The 21064-nt window shown below is 28.5% G+C and overlaps 6 protein-coding genes across 10 annotated transcripts; 3 read left to right on the top strand and 3 right to left on the bottom strand.

Annotated features, from left to right (window-relative positions):
* Positions 1 to 284: 284 nt before the first annotated feature.
* On the top strand, positions 285 to 1072 carry LOC117155533 (uncharacterized). The gene is made up of 2 exons (XM_033331597.2): positions 285 to 426; positions 680 to 1072. Exons 1-2 carry the CDS (start codon positions 364 to 366, stop codon positions 1031 to 1033), a joined length of 417 nt encoding a protein of 138 aa, XP_033187488.1. The 5' UTR covers positions 285 to 363; the 3' UTR covers positions 1034 to 1072.
* A 453-nt stretch (positions 1073 to 1525) lies between these two features.
* LOC117155527 (kinesin-like protein KIF23) lies at positions 1526 to 6482 on the top strand. 2 transcript variants are annotated; one of them, XM_033331585.2, is made up of 16 exons: positions 1572 to 1663; positions 1940 to 2132; positions 2312 to 2881; positions 2967 to 3137; positions 3211 to 3409; positions 3471 to 3609; positions 3672 to 3871; positions 3950 to 4054; positions 4136 to 4221; positions 4298 to 4428; positions 4499 to 4602; positions 4660 to 4764; positions 4850 to 4996; positions 5292 to 5561; positions 5635 to 5874; positions 5946 to 6482. In XM_033331585.2, exons 2-16 carry the CDS (start codon positions 2122 to 2124, stop codon positions 6129 to 6131), a joined length of 2664 nt encoding a protein of 887 aa, XP_033187476.2. In that variant the 5' UTR covers positions 1572 to 1663; positions 1940 to 2121; the 3' UTR covers positions 6132 to 6482. The 2 variants fall into 2 exon arrangements, with proteins under 2 accessions (XP_076479548.1, XP_033187476.2); XM_076623433.1 differs by lacking the exon at positions 1940 to 2132 and having other exon boundaries at positions 1526 to 1663.
* PIP4K (phosphatidylinositol 5-phosphate 4-kinase) lies at positions 6470 to 13399 on the bottom strand. 2 transcript variants are annotated; one of them, XM_033331589.2, is made up of 9 exons: positions 13038 to 13399; positions 12108 to 12205; positions 11553 to 11663; positions 10533 to 10721; positions 9892 to 10030; positions 9501 to 9800; positions 9251 to 9426; positions 9032 to 9174; positions 6470 to 8967 (listed from the first exon to the last, which is right to left on the bottom strand). In XM_033331589.2, the coding sequence occupies exons 1-9, from the start codon at positions 13173 to 13175 to the stop codon at positions 8780 to 8782; spliced, it is 1482 nt and encodes a 493-aa protein (XP_033187480.1). In that variant the 5' UTR covers positions 13176 to 13399; the 3' UTR covers positions 6470 to 8779. The 2 variants fall into 2 exon arrangements, with proteins under 2 accessions (XP_033187480.1, XP_033187481.1); XM_033331590.2 differs by lacking the exon at positions 10533 to 10721 and having other exon boundaries at positions 13038 to 13395.
* A 710-nt stretch (positions 13400 to 14109) lies between these two features.
* On the top strand, positions 14110 to 17537 carry LOC117155530 (carnosine N-methyltransferase). Of its 2 annotated transcripts, none has more exons than XM_033331592.2 (7): positions 14110 to 14311; positions 14816 to 15023; positions 15432 to 15589; positions 15729 to 15869; positions 15949 to 16111; positions 16176 to 16409; positions 16491 to 17537. In XM_033331592.2, exons 1-7 carry the CDS (start codon positions 14205 to 14207, stop codon positions 16659 to 16661), a joined length of 1182 nt encoding a protein of 393 aa, XP_033187483.1. In that variant the 5' UTR covers positions 14110 to 14204; the 3' UTR covers positions 16662 to 17537. The 2 variants fall into 2 exon arrangements, with proteins under 2 accessions (XP_033187483.1, XP_033187482.1); XM_033331591.2 differs by having other exon boundaries at positions 14816 to 15041.
* Positions 17538 to 17593: 56 nt separating this feature from the next.
* On the bottom strand, positions 17594 to 19072 carry LOC117155531 (protein KTI12 homolog). 2 transcript variants are annotated; one of them, XM_076623434.1, is made up of 6 exons: positions 19019 to 19065; positions 18627 to 18909; positions 18288 to 18549; positions 18072 to 18210; positions 17933 to 17995; positions 17594 to 17799 (listed from the first exon to the last, which is right to left on the bottom strand). In XM_076623434.1, exons 2-6 carry the CDS (start codon positions 18784 to 18786, stop codon positions 17602 to 17604), a joined length of 822 nt encoding a protein of 273 aa, XP_076479549.1. In that variant the 5' UTR covers positions 18787 to 18909; positions 19019 to 19065; the 3' UTR covers positions 17594 to 17601. The 2 variants fall into 2 exon arrangements, with proteins under 2 accessions (XP_076479549.1, XP_033187485.1); XM_033331594.2 differs by having other exon boundaries at positions 18627 to 19072.
* Positions 19073 to 19225: 153 nt separating this feature from the next.
* On the bottom strand, positions 19226 to 21043 carry LOC117155534 (DET1- and DDB1-associated protein 1). The gene is made up of 4 exons (XM_033331598.2): positions 20886 to 21043; positions 20374 to 20512; positions 20216 to 20277; positions 19226 to 20133 (listed from the first exon to the last, which is right to left on the bottom strand). Exons 1-4 carry the CDS (start codon positions 20904 to 20906, stop codon positions 20026 to 20028), a joined length of 330 nt encoding a protein of 109 aa, XP_033187489.1. The 5' UTR covers positions 20907 to 21043; the 3' UTR covers positions 19226 to 20025.
* Between the last annotated feature and the right edge of the window lie 21 nt (positions 21044 to 21064).

The raw sequence follows: 21064 nt of genomic DNA, 5'->3' as shown, positions 1-21064 counted from the left end.
TCTATTATGACAGAACCTCTTTGATCGTAAATTGACCGTTATGAAGCAGGCTCATGCTTATAAGTACCGCATGGTAGAAGTGAAAAGGAAATTATTGATCAAGCTGATTATGCTTGATACTATACTAAATCTATTCAGAATTAGTCCTCTTACAGATACAAAATACAACTCTATCAATTTCTCTCTCTTCTCTGATGCAATTTTCCACCTCAATTTGAACTGTTCTCACTCTGACGCAACGCATAACTGCCATGCGCAAACGACTATTGCAGAGGCCTCTAGCCGAATACGAGCAGATTGCACTGACATCTATGAGAATTGACAAAGACAGAACTACAGTGTATCGAATATCACGTTTTAATTATGCATTTAACTTTAAAGAAAATTTCATTTTTTGTTAATTCAAATATTTTGAAATACCAAAATGTAAGTTAAAAGTGAATGAAATTGCAATGAAATTTCAAATATCGTAATATAGTTTTTATATTTTTATTTGTTTATATTTATAATAGCCTAACTTCTTAACCTATTTTAGAATTACCATCCCTTACAATAAAATAAGTTATTAAATTATATCGAGAACAAAAAGGAGAAGTTGTTGAATCGAGGTTATTAATGTTTTAATACAATTTCAAGCTGTCTTCTTCTTCCTAATATATGAATGCTAACTATATTTCAGGTTAGATGTTATTGTAAAAAAGTGGAATATGATATGGAAATTCCTAGAAACCCATTGAAAGAGGTCTATAGTGCAAATCACCAAACTATTAATGGTGCTATATACGATAATAAACCTTTTAAATATAAGTGCATAGCTGGTAAAATATATGTATGGTGCTTATGTGGTAAAAGTAGTACACAACCATTCTGCGATGGCACGCATAGGAATCAATTTCTTCAAATCAAGCAGAAGCCTATACGTTTTACAGTTGAAGAAACCAAAGATTATTGGCTGTGTAATTGCAAACAAACATCAAATCGGCCATTCTGTGATGGTACACATCTAAGAGAAGATATTCAAGCAAAGAAATAGTATACATGTACATAACAATAAATCAGTTTTTATTGAAAATGCCTTTTGCTTGATATAATTTTAGTTATAAAAGATATAATACCCCACTTCATTAAATTTTGGGATAAGTTCCACTCTTTCTTTCGTAAGATCCTAATACAATCAACAGAACGATCAATTATCAGAAAATCAATCGACAAAAAATTTGGAAAACAAAAATAGAAATCTGTTGCGACCTCTCAACTAGTTGGCGATCAGTTAAATTGTAAATGTTCGATTGGAGTCACGTACCTTGCATGACATTAACGTTTAAGGTGGAGGGTTGATTAAAGAGTTCTAGTAAGATTGTGATTCTGAATGTTTATTTTGAAAAGTTCTTTTTTAAAGTGTCTTGTGTGATATGTAATATGATCTAAATGTGTCTCTCTTGAAGCGTCTGATGCTTATATTCTAGGTGTCAGTCTAGGGGTGTGTTTTCATCAATGTCTTTTTGAGAGGTGGGGAACTATATCTGTCCAATCATGTAACTGTTGAAATGTTGTGAGCGTCTCGCAAGTGGTGCGCTTATATTTATTTCAACATATGAACCACGATCATACAAACAAGTCTCAACATTTACTACGGAAGACCGTCCGGGGATTGTGACTAGACGTAAGAAATCAACATAAAAAACAACAACTTCTCTATTTTTGTCTAACATTCATAGCATGTCACGCATGCGCAGAATGAAAAACGTGTTCCCTTCTTTCGCCTGTTCCCTGATTTTTCACAACTCCATTCTCAGATAGCTTGCCCTAAACTTCGGTATATGAGTGTCGGGACCTGTTTATACGATAGTGCTACGGACAATTCATAAAAGGTTTACATCTAACAGAGAGTATCCTCTCTGCTCTTAATATAATTTTCAACGTTTCTTTCGTTAAATAGAAACTCGCCATAAGTGATCTAGAGGCTTACTTCAGTTCATAGATGTTCGAATTTTTAACTTATTAAATGTAACGACTTTTATAACAAATAGAAAATAATAGAGATAATCTATCTATATAAGGTTCTTAAACAATTGTATGAGATAATTTTTATTAGTCTTGTACTTGATAATTGGTTCTACCATGAAATCTGTGTAAGTTTATATTTTATTTTATTTTTATGATAATAACGATATTTATTTTACAACTTTCCATATTATTATATCATATTATTATATTTTTCCATATTATTATATTTTTTTATAAATTAAACTACTTATTTAGAATAAATAATAGTAACGTCTAATCAGTAATTCTTATTCACTTCCATTAGGAATTCAAAACCACTTGTTGCAATACGAAAGCACGGAAACCGACCGAAATGTGATAACGACGCAATTAAGGAACCTGTTAAAGTCTTCTGTCGCATAAGGCCAATGGTTCATCCCAATGATGAATCTTGTATAAAAATTATTTCTGACACAAGCTTCGTTATTACACCTTCAGAATCAGTGACAAATGGTCGTAATGTAAATAAAGCTATTCAAACGTCTTTTAGTCACATTTTTGGTCCAAACTCTTCTCAAGGAGAAGTATTTGATATAGTAGCATTGCCACTTATTCGAAATCTTATTAATGGTAAAAATAGTTTACTCTTCACATATGGAGTAACTGGAAGTGGCAAAACTTATACTATGTCTGGTAATCTGCATGATGCAGGCATCATGCCTCGTAGTTTAGATGTTATTTTTAATAGCATAGCAAACTATCAAACAAAAAAATTTGTCTTTAAACCTGATAAACTAAATGGCTTTGATATACAAAGTGAAGTTGATGCGCTATTGGATAGGCAGAATGAACTTCAAAAACTTGTTGCTTCTTACAATGGAAAAGCTTTTAGACAGTAAGGTTTTTTTTTAAATTTTTTGAGATTAAGTATTTTCTACCATGTTTATGTAAAATTTTAATGTTTTATATATTATTCAAAGATTTAAAGGAGATGGTAACAACGATAACAATGAAAATGTCTTAAATTTAAGTAATGAATCAGAAATATTAGATGTTGATGAAGATAATGCATACTCAGTTTTTGTAACGTACATAGAAGTCTATAATAATAGTGTATATGATTTATTGGAAGAAAATGATGGAAAAACTAAGTGAGTATACATTTTAAAAATGTAGTCGATATTTTATGGAATTTACTAAAAAAAAAATTCTGAAACAATTTAGAACTTTGCAAAATAAAATTATTCGTGAAGATGGAAATAGAAATATGTATGTTCATGGATGTACAGAAGTAGAAGTAAAGAGTTCGGAAGAAGCATTTGAAATATTCCAACGTGGGCAATGTAAAAGACATATTGCACATACTAATCTTAATACAGAATCAAGCAGATCTCACAGTGTTTTTACTATAAGACTTGTCCAGGTAAAGTAATCTAATTATACTGTATAACTGTATTATACCTACAATGTTAATATCTTACCAGGCACCATTAGATAAGGAAGGTGAACAAATTGTTCAAAATAAACGAGTGATTTGTGTTAGCCAATTGTCTTTAGTAGATTTGGCAGGAAGTGAGCGTACAAACCGTTCAAAAAACACTGGACAAAGACTTAGAGAAGCAGGTAATTTATCAAAATATATCATTGCTCTTTTATGTTTATGTGACTTATATTTGTTAAAATAGGAAATATAAATAATTCGTTAATGACACTACGCACTTGCTTGGAAATACTACGTGAAAATCAAACTCAAGGTACAAATAAAATAGTCCCTTATAGAGATTCTAAAATAACACAGTTGTTTAAGAATTACTTTGATGGCGAGGGAAATGTTAGAATGATCACTTGTGTGAATCCTAGTACTAACGATTATGATGAAACTATTGTAAGTATTTATGTTTTGGAGGCAAGTAATGTTTGGAATATAAATTCGATATAATAAAATTTTTCTTTTTCTATATAGCAAGTCTTAAAGTTTGCTGAAGTTAGTCAAGAAGTACAAATTACAAATTCCACAACTTCAAAATTAGATTTAGGATACATACCTGGTAGAAGACAAGCTAATAAAGTAAGGAAAAAATACATATATATATTAATATATTAAAATAATTTTTGTACATATTTAGTTATTGACATTACTTTTTGATAGATATTTAAAGAAGCAAGAAACAGATTAGAAAATGCTGGTAATCCAGCTGCTGCTGATTTGGAAGTTGATTTGGGTTTAGTATACAGGTAAATTATTAAATTAATGACTAAATCAAACACTATTAATAATAAAAATTTTGTTATGTGATACATTTTTTTCCAGTCTTGGAGGGTCATTCCCAGAAATGGAAATAACAAGTCCACATAATGACGAAATAATTACTACACTTATACGTTTCTTAGAATTGCGTATTCAGAAGCGGAATATTTTACAAGAAGACCTGAAACAGAAACGTAATTTTTTAACGTATTGATTGAAAAACATATTTTCCGAAAATTTATATCAAATTTGTTCATTTTTTAGAAACGAATTTTAGAAACATGATAGTAAAAGTCGAACGGGAAAATGTATCTTTAAAAATTGAAAACTCTACATTGAAAGCATCAAATGATCAACGGCAAAAGAAGGTAAGTCTTTATAGCAATAATTATAACAGTTAAATCTTCAGCATACAATTTTTTCAGATCTCTGCTTTGGAAGCTCATATTTGTAAAACAGAAGCTCAAATTGATACTCTACTATCCAGATTAAATAATGCAAACGATATAATCAGGCATATGAAACAAGATGTAACTCTTTATTTTATATTAATCTATCTACATTTCTTTTTGTCAAATAAAAAATTCTTCTAACAATCAAACAAAACCTTTGCAGTTACAGAACAAGAGTATGTTACTGAATCAACGTGCAATAGATAAGCAGAGGGTAAAAGAAAAATATAATAGTAAAATTCAAGCAGAAACTGATAAAATGAGTAAAGAACTGGAAAGCAAACTTCGTCGGCAACGTGAACTTCTTCAGGTATATTGTATTAATTGTACATACTTTATACAGGGTGGTTGGTAACTGGTGGTACAAGCGGAAAGGGGGTGATTCTACGCGAAAAAAGAAGTCGAAAATATAGAATAAAAATTTTTCGTTTGAGGCTTTGTTTTCGAGAAAATCGTACGTTATAACGGATCTCACTGTAGATCCTTGTCTCGATGAAAAAATTAAAAAAAAAAAAAAATTTTTTTATTCTATATTTTCGACTTCTTTTTTTGCGTAGAATCACCCTGTATAATTACTAATTTATCTAAATCTCTCATTTCTTTAGAATCAAATGAAAGAAAAGGAAGATAAGCTGAAATTAGTGAAACAAATATTAATAAGCGATGATGAGATGACTAAAAATGATAGACCAGAATCCAAGGAAACAATTCAAGTACAGAACGATGTTGAAATGCCGATAACATCGAAAATTACTACAACTGTTCCAAACACTGTCTCGGAATCTATACTTATTACAACTACACCAAAAACTACTACAAAAACTGTTTCTACGATTAAATTTGAAGATTGCAATGATACCCGACCAAGTAGAAACGTAAATATAATAATTGTTATGATTTTAAGTTATATATTAAAAATAAAATTATATTACCTTTAATCATTTGTAGGATAGAATTCCAGTAGTGAATCCGCGCTATAGACGGTCACAAAGTGCAGATAGATGGCTTGATCATCGACCTCCTGGATTAGTTCCGGTTGGTACTATCCTTCAACCAGTAATTCGAAATAAACGAATAAGCGTCAAGCAACTGACAGATCCGAAAGATATAACAAATAAAGCATCCAGATACTGTCTTGTTGCTCAAGAACAAGACACAGATGGTGAACTTGAAACTAAATTATACAAAGTTTGTATTATTAATGTTTTCAAAATATAGATATATTTAGATAGAATAATGATACAATTCTTGGATGATAGGGAGACATATTACCAACTAGTGGAGGAGGTGCACAAGTAGTATTTAATGATATGGAGCATTTAAAACAAGTTTCACCTATTGCAAGAAGGAAACGAAGCGGTTATTTGAGCCCAGGAGAGAATTCCACTTCTCAAAAAGATTACTGTGGTTCAGAACAAAATAACTCAAAGAAACTCCGTATATAGTTTATTAAGGAAGTTCTTGACGTGTTATTGGTTTAATCTTGAAACATGATAGACCCCATAACAAAAAAGTTAAATATATACAAAGCATATATAAAAACCAAAGACGCGAAGAAATTAAATTTTCTTCAATTTTAGATGCAATAACTAAAGTACAAATTAATTTTAAGTATATAATTACCTAGTATATTTTTGTTTCATTTGATGATAAAATATGTATCATTCGTTAGTAATTTACTTTATACATAAAAAATAATTGTTTTTAGTTTAAACTATGTAATCATATTATTACAACCAATATCTTTTATTATCTAGAGCGTATTATAAAATAAAATTCAACATTCTCTTTCCTAATATTTTTTTATTTATAATTCCTTATTGTGTTAAATGTCCATTTATTTCCCGTGGCTTATACAATACAGACTCTGTGAATAATACAAATGTTAGGATAACAGAAGCCTGGATATATACTGCCAACAGTAAAATAGTGAATATATACATCGTTTCTACATGGTGCGAATTGCGAAAATCTAAATTGAAAAATGAACAAAATCTTTCTTGCAATTTAATTAAGCAAACTGTTTATAAATCTATATGTTTCAAAGTCTATAATAGACTAAAGTTGTTGCATATAAACTTTAAATTCTTTCGAGATTTGTAAGTCAATGAATATATAATAATAGAAAAAAAGAAATATACGTTTGAAAGATTTGTTACTATGTAACAGTAAATCGTAGTTGACAAAACAATTTATATTTTCTCTTACAGAATCTATAACATTACAGAAATTGAGCGTCTTTTTATAACTGTAATAACTGTTTTTTTATAATACACCTTTGTTGGCAATATGCATTTTCATTTACTTTTGTGGTTTTTCCAATGTACTGGCAATGTATAAAATCATATAAAGTATCAAGACTAGATGAATACCTTAATTAGTAAAGTAATTAGTCGTTATATTATGATCAGTTTTAACAAATTATAAAAAATTGATTATTACAATAGATTATTTAAAGGTAGAGTATCATGCAACGATACATTCTCCTTTTTGTTTTTGCATGATGTAATGATATAAGGTCTTAAAATATAATTAATAACAAGCAATTTTTTAATATAAAGTTTATCGAATAAAAAAATGAAGCTGCATTAAATTATCTTGCATTAAAATTATTAAGCGAGATCTTGTGCTACTAATTACGCCGAAGCTTGACGCATTATGAATCGAATGCTACAAAGGAACATATCACTTCATATGCTGTTCAAAACTGAACACATTTTCAACAAATTGATTCTAAATAATTTTTACATAAAAGAGGAAATAAAACAAACATACTTTGATTAAATAGTTTTCTTTATAAATATTATAAATTAGCATTCCATTCGCAATGCGCCAAAAAAACATATTTCATACTTCTTTACTTAATTTCTCTAATGGAATCATCGGCTAAGTTTGAGCACTTTACAAATTAAAGGAGACATATATCGCGCATAATACGTACAGTTCTTCTTGTTCCCTGTAAATGTAACTTCACAAACTAAACGAATCGATGGTCTTAACACCAATTCGCGGTAACTGAAATGATCAAAGAGGTGACATTTACAGACTTTAACATTTACTAATAATTTTTTTAAAGTTTCAAGCTCTTACACTATAGTACCTTCTGCGCATATAATATATTACTTCTCTCCTCTTTTTTTAGACCTACCAAAAACGAAAGTTCTCGCTGTAAAAGCCATTACGTTATACCTCGAATATTTAAACATTCCAGACAACACCACAGACACTAGATCAGAAGCATTATAATTCGTCTTGACGAAATTGAGAGACTCTTTACGATAAATGTAGGCTTCCTTCGTGAAACACTTAATCGTGTCCCTATAATTCTGATTATCATATGTAACATCAACATTAATTTTAATATTTTCCAATAAACTAATATTACATATCATTTACTGTCAAATGACGGTAATTAACGCAGCTTTTATAGCACATTATGTGTACCAAAAACAATATACAATACACACTTCTGTTAGCATTATTTATATATCAATAATTCATACAACGAAATAATAGACATTAAACAAGTATGCGTAAAGACTATTTCTTTGAGTATAATATTGAGTATCACCTCACAAAATAAAAATAATCTACAATAAACTTTTCTAACAGAATTTTTATGTGTTCCTGATTGTACACATAATGTACGAAAAACTAATGTAAGTCTCACGTTTTGAAAATATACATAAAATGAAAGAAAAATAAAGAACACAAGAAAACTACAGTATTTGACAATTGTCTTTATAGAAAAATTGTAATTAAATACTGAGAAAATATGTCACTGGTTATAAAAACTACTAAAATATTCCCTGGAAAAAATTTGTTGATAGATCTTCTAAGAGTTTGTAATCCACGAAATTGCGTTATGCTTCTAACTCCATTGTAAATGTTATAAGGAATACTGAAATATGTAATCAACGGTACTGACCAAATAACAGTACATACCAAATAAAGATCTTTATGGTCAAACATCAAAGTGCGAGGAACGAATGTTCGACGCACTTAACATAAACGCAGTAAAAAACGATAGTGTCATCACGACTTTCGAACAAGCGGTCCAAATTTACAAGCTTAACAACAACGAACAACGAGCTTATTCTATAGCTTTGCTCATGAACTCTATAAATCGCTTGCCGTATTGTTCCGGATCACAGGTGGATATACCATCGACATTAGCACCATACTTCACTGTTTTAGCTGCCTTTGCTGCCTGCTTACGCACACCATAATGAGTTAGCACATCTATTATGGCTAAAAAATAAATTTCCTTTGTAGGTGCACCTGAAATAAAACAAAATTTGGATGTTAATTTAAATATTTATGTGTTAATTGTAAGCAATATTACCTTCTTTACTAGGAATCGCATAAATATCTAATTCAGGAATTATGGCATCTTCATATTGTAAACTCGTGTCGCGCAACAACGTGGCATGTGGTGATTCAGGAGGCGTTGCCATACCTGCAACACCGCTCCAACTCCATAGACGGCTAATAAAAATGTTACGTTACAAATTTCGAAAGTAAAATTCTATGAAACATTTCACTACATCGTAAAAATGCATACTCTCCCATTGGGCCTCGTGAATCAAGCCCACTTCCAGATTCACTATCATCCTCTTCTTCATGATTATCTTCTTCCTCCTCTCTTTCTGCACGTTCTCTGTTTTCTTGTTCAGCCCGCGCACAATCGTGCAGTCCAAGTAATAGAGAATAATCCATCAAATGCAATTTTGTTAAAAACTATAATAATCAATTTGTCAATAAATATAAAATATACAATTACATAAATACAATAAATAAGAAATGAAACTCACGTCGACATCAGCGGTTAACGTCTCTATAAGTTTAGCTTTTGCCTCTTCGCCGATATAAATTTTCGTTCCCTCTTTAACAAAATCATTATCTTTATAAGTAGGCAAATCTTTTTCCTTTTCTTTGTCAGATGCTTCACGATCTACTGTCGAGCCTTTTAGATCGAATTTTTTATGAGTAGTTAAATGATTTGAAAATACATTTCTTATGGCAACGACATAATGTTCAACTCCATCTACTGTCAAACGATACATGCCAAGATATTGGGGTAACAAAGTTTTTCCGTGCCTTTCTACAATATACTAATATATACAGAAGGAAAATTGTTAGTTTTATTTAAAAAAAAGCAAATATATATAATAGTTTACATGTATAAATAACAATTCTACATACTGGATGATAGTGTTTTAGAAACGAATACATTCTTTCTACCTCTTCCTTTGTGAGGGTTTTGATAATAAACAGTTTATCATAAGACTGGTAAAATTTTGCACCACTTTTTCCAGATGAGTCCTCTAATATTGGTTGTGATCTGGAAATGATAAAAACAATATTAATATTAGTTTAGCACAATGGTATAATAAATTATTTATTTCCAGCAATAAAAACGTTTTTCTTTTTCTGAATTTCTGAAACACTATTAGTATACCTCTACCACATATATTAGCATGCATTTAAAAAAAAACAATGGTTATTAAGCATAATAACTAACCAATAATGATACTGTTATTCACATACTATACTATTACAACTAAAATGATCAATATATACATAAATATAATATATCCAATAAATACATAAACTAAACTAAATGAAGATAAATTCATGCTTTAACACTAACTCTAATTCTTCTAATGCTCTACAAACATTTAATTATGAATATATAGTCTAAGTACGGTAATATAATACTAGAAAAGAATTGTGTACAATCAACTGTGTTCCTTTGAGCTGATTTCTTATATTTAATGAAAGTCTCATAAAAACGTGTTAGCCACAAGCAACACGCACAAAGTGAAAAATCAAGTCTGGCTAACCTCAGACGCTTTGGTTTAAAACTGTAGGAACGTAGTGGTTTATTTAGGACTGGAATTTGCGAAAGAACAGGAGAAGGAGAAAAAGTTATTGAAGGAGCAGTAGCACAATGCTGAACCAATTTATGAGTCTTCCCATTCCTAGCCAAATTCCAATGCCTCTCTGATAGGGAAGGATTAAATGCCCGACATCTAGTATCAAAATTCTTGTATTACAATTTACTATCAACAATCCTTATGTATTACATTTAAATGAAAAGTAATACTTTCTGTTTGTAAAGAAATGAAGGAAATTTATTGTTTCCATGTATAGTTATACACATTTATGTAACTGCAATATAGTACACTAAATTTTATATACTGAAATATGTTAGTAACAATAACATTATGTTGCCTGTTAATGCATTCTCTTTCTTTTTCGTTATAGTTGAATTTATGCTGAAATTAAAAATATTTCTTTTCCTTATTTCTTTAAATTTATATTTGATATAATATGATAGATGTATCTCAAAATGATATAATTATTTCTACAAAATGTAATATTGTAACAAAATATGTTTCTTATGATATTTCAATACAAAATTAATTTCAAATATCATGATAAAACTTTTAATTGCAATGATTTGCGTATGAGTCATTGGGTGGATTATCTTCCTTCAAGGTTGTATCAAGTAAAGCCCCTAAATCTGCAATACTCTATAAATAAGTGAATGTGCTGTATAGGAAAATAAGTAAAGAAATATTTACCAAGTTATAATAATACATACAGATACTTTATATGTGTATTACAGTTATAATAACATATGCAGAAAGCAGTCACAGAATAAAACATATCTTTGACATGCAGTGCAATAAACTAAGATTAAAATTAAAAAAAAAAATTATGCTTTACTTCTTATTCATATAGTACATCTTAAACAAGTACTGCATATTATAATTACTTTAATAATATTTTTCAATTATTTTCTGAAATGAACTTAATGTATTTGAGAAATATGATTTACAAAATAAATCATTTTTTACCTTGTCATTGATTCCTTATAGTCCAAATCATCTATACCAAATCTTTCCCGTAAATTTCTGAATACCAACGGACAGTATTCTTTAAACTTAAAGTGCGAGGGCATATTTTCCCTAAAACAAAAAGTTGAATATATGAGTAACTTTCTGCTTGGAAGGTAAATTTTTAACATATATAACATACAGATTTCATATATATAGGTTCCATATATATCTACTAGTAATACAAACATTTTTTAAGTTAAGGAGTAAAGCTATGAATATCTTTATCATTAACTATAATTTCAGATCAGGAGGACCTTCATTCATTCTATTATTAAAAGCAGTGACCAACCTAGCAATTCAGTATTTAGCGATATATTTAGAATAGGCCACCTCAGAGAGTTACTTGCTTTACATTTACATTAATAAATTCTTCCTAATATCAAACAGAGCATTACCCTTATGACTCAACTCACTATTAACTACGTTTAAGTTCAAAATTTTTCCTTTAACGTTTGTCATTTCCTTTAATATTGAATTAACACATATTTTGGCATATAATGTAATACAACTTACTTGTTAAAAAGATGGTTATCCACCTTTAACTTGCTATAAGCTCTGAAATCGTCTGGCAGGAGCACTACTGGTATATTAACATGACTAAGCTCATTTATCTGTAATACGTGTATGTTACATGTAACATTTATGTAAACATAATTTCCTAAGTAAGTTGTTATTATGAACACTACTGCAAAAGTTACTATAAAAGATTATATACAAAAAATACAAATTACATCAAGACATGTATTTATATATTTATTGAACAAATTTATCACATAATTTTTACATATTGGGATTATATATTTGTGTACATAGATGTCATCATCCACAAATGTGAATATGGAAATAATTGTATATATTGTATAATTGTATATATGGAAACAATTATAATTGCACATTTATACTACTATTTATTGAACTCAAAAGAACAACTACATATTAAAATGGAAACAAACTGATTCAATTATATAATTAAGTAATTTTTTAAGCTTCAGCTTTTTCAAATGTATAATACTTCTTAATAAACTAAATTTTTATTTCATATACAAATAAACATGCGGTAACTATAGGAAACATAACATGATTTTAAATTTAGATAAAATTACAATGTTGTATCAAAAAATTTACTATAGTGATATAAATCCTTCATTACTCCTGATTACTAATAAAAAGATTTCATAAAATCTTATAATCGCAAATATAAAACCCGACAACACTTTGCAAATATATAGTACAATAGAAAAATAGCGCAGCACGCGTTTCAAATACATATTTTCTTAACTTCCAAGAATATTATAGGAGAAAATTACATTAATGTAAAACGTGACGTAGAATAACGCAGCGTTTTTCATAAATTTCCGATTCTATCCAGCTTGAAGAGAGTGAAAGAAGAAAATGGCATTTCGATGACGTACGACGCTGTCACGCAGTTATGTTAATACTCACCGTATGATTGACACCCCACATAAAAACACTAAGAAGAGGTTCGTTTGCACGGAACAGCTTAACCTTTTGATGTTTAACTCGAAAATGTTTCTTTTTGAGCTTGCTAAGCCCACTGGACATTTGTGGTGCACTAGACATGTTTCTCGTGCTGGTGCTTCCTATTGAATATTTCTAATAAACACCCCCGTTTATACACTCAACGAAGAGTTTAAAACAAACTCCTTACACTGCTGTCATTGCGAAATGCCTGATACGGCAACACTAAACGCGGAAAAAAGTCGCAAGCTCGATACAATATTCGCGGAGAGGTTCCAAGTGTACCCTACCGCGGTTGATTAGCGACTGAGCTCCTTTTAAAAATGGCGTGGACGACAGAGTGCTACCTGCAACTTGCAACAGCTATAGAAACTCTGCGGATATGCAAGTTGTGCCTTGGCACAGTTTCCAATTGTGGTAAACGAGAAATTTTATGGATTTCCTGCGTTACAATAATGCCAAATTATTAGAACAAGTATTAATCAAATTTTATTTGACTCTTAACAAAATTTGAATTTCTGAAGTAGCTTTAATTATCGTGTAGATTACAGATCATTGTATCATAAGGAATTAAACGATGATTGTTACTCTTACTGTTTTTTTCACTTTTTTAAGTAATATATTTCTTGCTAATTGTAATGAATCATATAGAAAAATTATACCATATAACCTATTGTAGTGTAAAATTAAGAAATGACGTCGACAAAATCTTATTTTGTCTTTTTCTGTTTAAACATAAAATATTTTCTCTTATTAAGAGACAAATGTGAGTTTTTATATAAATTATATTAGGTTATACTAGAGCTTATACATACATATACATATTTTAATTATTACAAGTATTTTGTATTTTTTTGTATTTGTGATTAAAATTACAATTGATATCACAAGTAACCAAACAATGTTATTCCTTTACGTATAAAATATATTTTTAACATATTAAAAGAAATGAAATGATATTTATCTCAACGCGTATTTGTTAATAAATTCAAATCTGCTGACGATTCAGCCTTAAAGAATAATTTATCGTAGTAATAAGAACGCGTCATAACGCGTGCACCAAGAAAGCCGCCACTGAACGTCGTGCTAAAAAACTCATTAAAATACTAAGCTCCACGTTCGAATATAAAAATGGAAACAATGTCGAATCCTTATCCAAAAAAAATGCACGACACTTACGAGGATGAAGAAGAGAGGAAACACTTTCAACGTATCGTCTCAGCTTTTAAATATTACAAGTAAGTATATCATGAAAAATCGTTTTGTTTGATTGACTCTAATCCTCGAATCGATGTTTCGTTCTTATCTTTATTGCTCTTATTCTTTTGCTTTTTTCATCGAACATAGTACTCCGGATAACTTTATAAGATATCGTCCAAAATTTTTCGATTATCGTCAAAACTTCTTAATATCACTGCTTAACCTTCAACGATATGGCATTGAGTTATATTTTATTTACAGTTTTCATAGTTATCCTACAATTATAGGAATAATTTTTTACATTACATTGCTGTAATATAGTTTTTAAAAGTAAAGGTATCATAATTTGAGTATTTAGCAAGAAAAATGTATAGGTTTTCAATTATGATATGGCTATGTTTTTCAATTGCTGTCCTACTTAAATTAGTTCAATATTCATGATTGTATAACTATAAATTCATAATTGTGTAAAGCATGAAGCTTAAACTTACGAATGTAATAATATTATAAATATTACTTATATCAAAATTTTCTTTTTACAGAAATCATTCACTATTAAGGGTTAAGAAAACAGAATCATATTTGCTATCACTTCCAGCTCATCATCAGAGGCTTTTGTCAAAATATAGAGAACATCTGCAAGAAGTTAAAAGATGTATTGAAAATAATGATGAGATAATTAAGCTTATCATAAAGGATGTAGCACATATTTTTGAAAATGTGAGCCCAGCTACTGCACAGACTGACAGTGTAAGAAAAGTTCACCTGGTGTGTGGCATGTATATTCTGTTGTATAATATGATATGTTTTTAAAATTGTGACTAATTAATTCTATTAACCTTATTAAACATAAACACAATTGTGTTCATGCTGTCACATGATATTTTATTTTATTTTATTTTATTCAAAATAAAAATCTTAAAACTATACCAATATAGCTTCTCATTAACTGTTGAAGTTAATTTAACCATTAACACTCTTGAAGAAAACTCTCTATGTCTTATATATAAAGTTTTGTTACTATAACACTAATTGCCTAGGAAGAAATATTTTACCTATTTCTCTCATTCAAGCTTGGATTTTTTTATCATTTTAACAAGCTTCTTTTTTTATAAAAGTATATTCTATTGTACAAAATATAGGTAGGTCTAATTGCAGACATTAAATCCTCGTCCAGTAATGGCTGATCAAGAAAAGGTTCAAGCAACCATTAAACAACTGGTTCGTGATTGGAGCGTGGAAGGTACCGAAGAACGAATGGCGTGTTATCAGCCTATTATAGATGAAATTATGAATCAATTTCCTGCAGATTATTGGTATGACCCCTTCAAAATTTCTGAACACATTACATAAATAAAATGTTCCATCAAAATATATTCAGACATCTAGAATCTAGCTACAGTGGTGTAGTAGAACATAGTTCAGAAAAGTATGAAATGATAGGTAAATTTCCAGTACACCATCAGACGTGCAAATTCTAGTACCTGGAGCAGGTTTGGGAAGACTAGCATATGAAATTGCGAGACGTGGATATACTTGCCAAGGAAATGAATTTTCCCTTTTTATGCTCTTTGCTTCTCATTTTGTATTAAATAAGTAGGTAAAAGTTAAATATTTTTAGCAAACAGTATTCCTTTTAAGATGACTTTTACTATTCATATTTAATACTTTATAGATGTAGAGGAGTAAATTCATATCAAGTACATCCATGGGTACATCAATATATGAATAATTTAAAACCAGAACATCAAACTCAAGCTGTGTTCTTCCCAGATGTAAATCCTAGTGATCTTCCAGAAAATGCGCAATTCTCCATGGCAGCTGGGGACTTCCTGGAGGTAAATATCAGGACATATTAAAAAATAAATAAATATCTTAAAAATTTCTATTTTTGTACTTCAGGTTTATACAGAAGACAATCACTGGGATTGTGTAGCCACGTGTTTTTTTATAGATTGCGCAAATAATGTTGTACAATTTATTGAAACTATTTATAAAATTTTAAAGCCAGGAGGTATATGGATAAATCTTGGTCCACTATTGTATCATTTTAGTGATATGCCAATGGAAGATTCTATAGAACCAAGTTACGATGTAGTTCGCGATGTGATTCACGGATTTGGATTCCAATTAGAGGTAATTAACTTCATAAAAGGACATTGACTGTTATATAATACTAAAAACTTAATCGAATTTTACAACTTAGAATATTTTTAGAAGGAAGAAACGCGCGTAAAAACGCGATATGCACAAAACGTTAACAGTATGTTGCAATGTGAATATAATAGTGTATATTTTGTTTGTCGGAAACCTAAAAGACACATAGATAATAGTGTGAATTATAGAAATGGCACTGAAAGTAATGGTATGCAAGAACAAGAAAACTAGCTATTGACGACTTCCTGTGTTTCACTTGTAAGAAAAATTGATGTAATTGTAAATGCATTATATAATAGGTTCATTACTACAAAAGCAAAGCTGTTATACTTTATGAAACAAGTCAATATTAGGTAATTTAAGTCTAGAAAAAGTAACAAAAATCTTTAAATATTGTTAAAAGTTGAACTAATATTTTTTTATCGAGAATTTCATTTCACTATAAGTAACTGCCAAACATGACAGCTCTATTGTTAGCAAATTGGATAATAAAATTATGCAGTTATTGTTTTAAATATCGACAAAAGTTGATACAAGATCAAAGAGACTCTTCTTTAGTACTAATAACAGTTTTGCAATTTTTCTTTTGAGTTCAATATTTGTGATTTAGCATATCATTAATGTTTATTGTTTGAGATATTTACTAAATAGCGTCATAATATGAAATAAAAGAAACTCGATTTGGTTGCATGTACGTACTATGCAATATTTTTTCCAACCGGTTTGAAGGCAAATTTCATTTTATTTGTCAAATTTCTCTTACAAACCAATGTTGCCTTGTCTAATTCTGTCAGTTATATTAATATCTTAAAGAGAGTGCAATTCCACAATTCTGTTATTTCTTATTGTAGTATTCATTATTTTATCAATTTTTTCAAAGATATATAATATTCAAGTCGCACAAATGTCAATATCTGTTTCAAAATTGTTTATAATGTACTTGATATTATGTTATTACAAACCAAACAGTCAGTAATATTGTGCAACCAAAGTTTATCTTAAAATGCAAAATACATGCAGGCCAAAATTACTATAAAATAAAATAGGCCTAATGATGTATTCTCTAATGTAATTTTTTATTAAAAAAGTACATTTCTGAAAATTTAATTAACAGATTTTTATTGCCTCATAAAAAATGATTAATGATTAAATATATCAATACCTTGTCTATTTACAAACTTTTATTAAGATATTGTACAAATAATAATGCAATTTGGTTAATTTCAATTTGTTGCATTTTACTATAAGTTAAAAATTGTCTTCGTAGCCTCATAAGCTGTGCTGCAGTACATGGATTCTGTACTGTTAAATTATATCCTGGTATCTTAAATTCACTTTCAATACCCAGTTGCTTAGCTGATAATATTGCCTTTGCCAAAATAGAAAATACATATTTATAATTTGTCATAATAATGTTGTTTATGATGTTTAACATCTCTTATAATATTTAATACAAATTTTATTATACTTGGCTAATAAGTAACAATTTTTAAGCAACTTACATTAGCTACTTCTTGAGTTACAGTATCCAATTCATATAAATAGTTAGTAGATGACAATGGTGGCTGAAATATGATATAATCAAATTAAAAATTATATTAATCAATTTAAATTTTAAGTCATATATATGACAATACTAACACATTGTGTACTTAAATTTGGTTTTGGTGCTTTTACTTCATACAACGATTTATAAATTTCATCAAATTTTAAATCATCTTCTGCTGATACAGCAAATAATGGTGTATCCCAACGGTTTTTATTGTCTGGTGTTTCATATCTATGAATTATATTATAAATCTCTGACTTTATTTCATTAAAAAAGTGTCACATTTAATCCATGATACTTTTGATTACCTCATTACAAGTGCATCGAAAATTTCTCTGTTATATTGTTCATATGTTGGTCTTTTCTCATTCCACAACCAAGCATGCTCAACTGGTATATCACAAAATATTGTACACTGAGGAGTTTTGTATAGTTTTGTCATACAATATATCTCATAACGATATCCTTTGATATAATTACTACCGTCAATAATTAATATATCATTTGTATTTAACATTCGCTGAGCTGCTGACTTTATGTCACTTCTCACACTTTTTTCGTTTTTAGAATCTACAGCAAATAGTAAAATCAAAATAAATCTGAATGTTCTTCGTTAATAATAAAACTAAAATAAAGTAGTATCTAACCAGCATAAAATTTATTTCGATCGAAACCTCTTTTAGTAACAACATCAATTTCACTTATAACTTCTACATTTTTTCCTTTGTTCATAAAATATTCCTTTAATTCGAAAGTTCGTGTTGTTTTACTACTACACGGTATACCAGTAATAATGATAAGTGGCATAGTAAAATATTCTTTTAGTATTAACAAATCAACATAAACACTTTAACCTATCACAAATCATAGGCGTAACCATCGTTAAATGCAGATTCACGATGCATTTATACAACGTGTTTTTTATACATTCTTTAAAAAATAAAGAAGAAAAAAGCTGAATTATTACACAAATTTAAAATAAAATAATATAAGAACATATAATAAAAATAAAAAGACAATAATCAAGATATAGTATTACGAGGTATTGTATTATTTGCAGACTTGATCGTATATTTACTTTACAACCGTGTTTAATTTCAGAGAGGAAATTTATTCTGTCACCAGAGATACCAATCTAAGAATTATACATTAGATTTAAAAAGATTTTAAATTTAAAATAAAATCAAATAAAACTAATGACAGAAATTTTGTAAATAAAATGACATTGAAAAGTAAAACTTGCCTGTTTCTAAAAAAATTATTTTTTAATTGTACTTTATACAGTATAAAAATATAAAATCTACATAAAATACTGCTTATTTTTCGAAAACGAAAATTTATTGCCATACTTTCCTAATCGTATACTTATTACCAAGGTTTTTATTTAGTTAAACTCTTGTCTACATCTTGACATAATATTACAAGAAAAAAATTTAACAAAATAACCTGACATTTATAAAATAAAACATCACATATATTTTTCTTAAATTAGATATATATTGAGAACTTATACTACTAAATATGCAATACATATTTAAAATGAGCATTTGTAGCATAAATTTATAAAATTATTTCGAGATAAATGGTCCATTACGACCTCAATTAAAAAAATTTTAGTAATTTCCTGAATTGTAATGTACATATGTTGCATTAATTACAGTTTTACGTTTTACCAGTAATAATGAACATATTTATTTATACATATTGTGCAATGTAGAACATTATTTAATGTGCTAATACAAATTTTCCAATCGAATTTCAAGAATACAAAGTAGTACGAAATGATCACATAAAATTATGACTTCACATATCTAAAGAAATATTACTTGAAAACGTTTTTTCCTATATTTTTGATATTTCACATAATATTTAATCCAAATTATATATTTAGAAACTAATAGAGCAACGTTTTGAAATAATTTTTCTGAACTATAGATATGTTTGTTACATTCGAGAATCACATATTTTAACAGACAATGAAAATTAGTTTAGCAGGTAATGGAAATGTAGTTTAGTAAACAATGAAAATTATAACTGAGGTGTATTTTAAATGGTATGATTTAAATCAAGACGTGGCCTTTTGCTATGGACTGTAGCAGCATCATCTTCTGAATCACCATTAGCAGATAAAATATCACGTTTTCTATCAGCATGCTGAAAAATATAATTAATATATATATAATTAATATAAATATAATTGTAAAAAATACTTTTACAAAAATATATAATTTTTTACATTTTTATCCCAATGTTGATGAAGGTACCTTAACAATATGGTTGTTTTCTCTGTGACTATAACTGTATATATAAATGAAAATAATAATTATGTTTATAATCATTCATTTTTTAATATTCATCATAGAAATACATAAATATATACTGAAATTATCTTACTTTGTTCTGAAGGATGGTCCTTTGTAGGAAGATAAACTGAAGGTTTTTTTACACAAGTTCTGTTTCCACTATCTGTATGAAAATTAGCAAAATTATTTTCATTGTGCGAAGGCAAACCCTTTAAGAATTCAGCGACAGACTAGAAATAAAAATAAGTTTGATTAAAATTGAATTAGAAAAAATTATTAATTTAATTTTTTAATATAAATTAACCTAAAATTATTGTCTCTCTTAAATAACATAAAATTCATTAAAAGAAATATTTTCAAATTATTGTTGTATTTATTATATGTATCATTATACGAGAAATTAAACATTTTTAAATAATTTTATTCAATTACTAATAAAAGAATTACATCGAGGATATATAAAAAAATAATTATTTTGACAACTGAAATGTGGGAGATGATTATTTGCTTTCATAACATCTCAACGCAAGTTGTGTATAACCTAAAAATCAGATCACAACGAGAAACAACTTCTATAAAATAAAAATAAAAAATATATCTTACCATTTTGCAGTTATCTGACATATCACGTTATAAATCACCCGAAGTATTAATAATCTCTTTAGCGAGAAATTAATCTTTAAAATTCTTTAATTGATATAGAATCAACTGCCATCATTTCAATAAACAGCCACAGAACCCAAACTGTCTAGATCTTATTTCACTCACTATTCACTTAATGA

This window comes from Bombus vancouverensis, chromosome 12, assembly GCF_051014615.1.
Source record: "Bombus vancouverensis nearcticus chromosome 12, iyBomVanc1_principal, whole genome shotgun sequence".
Classification (NCBI taxonomy): Eukaryota; Metazoa; Arthropoda; class Insecta; order Hymenoptera; family Apidae; genus Bombus; species Bombus vancouverensis.
The sequence above is the reverse complement of the archived record's forward strand: the minus strand, read 5'-3'. Positions and strand labels throughout refer to the sequence as shown.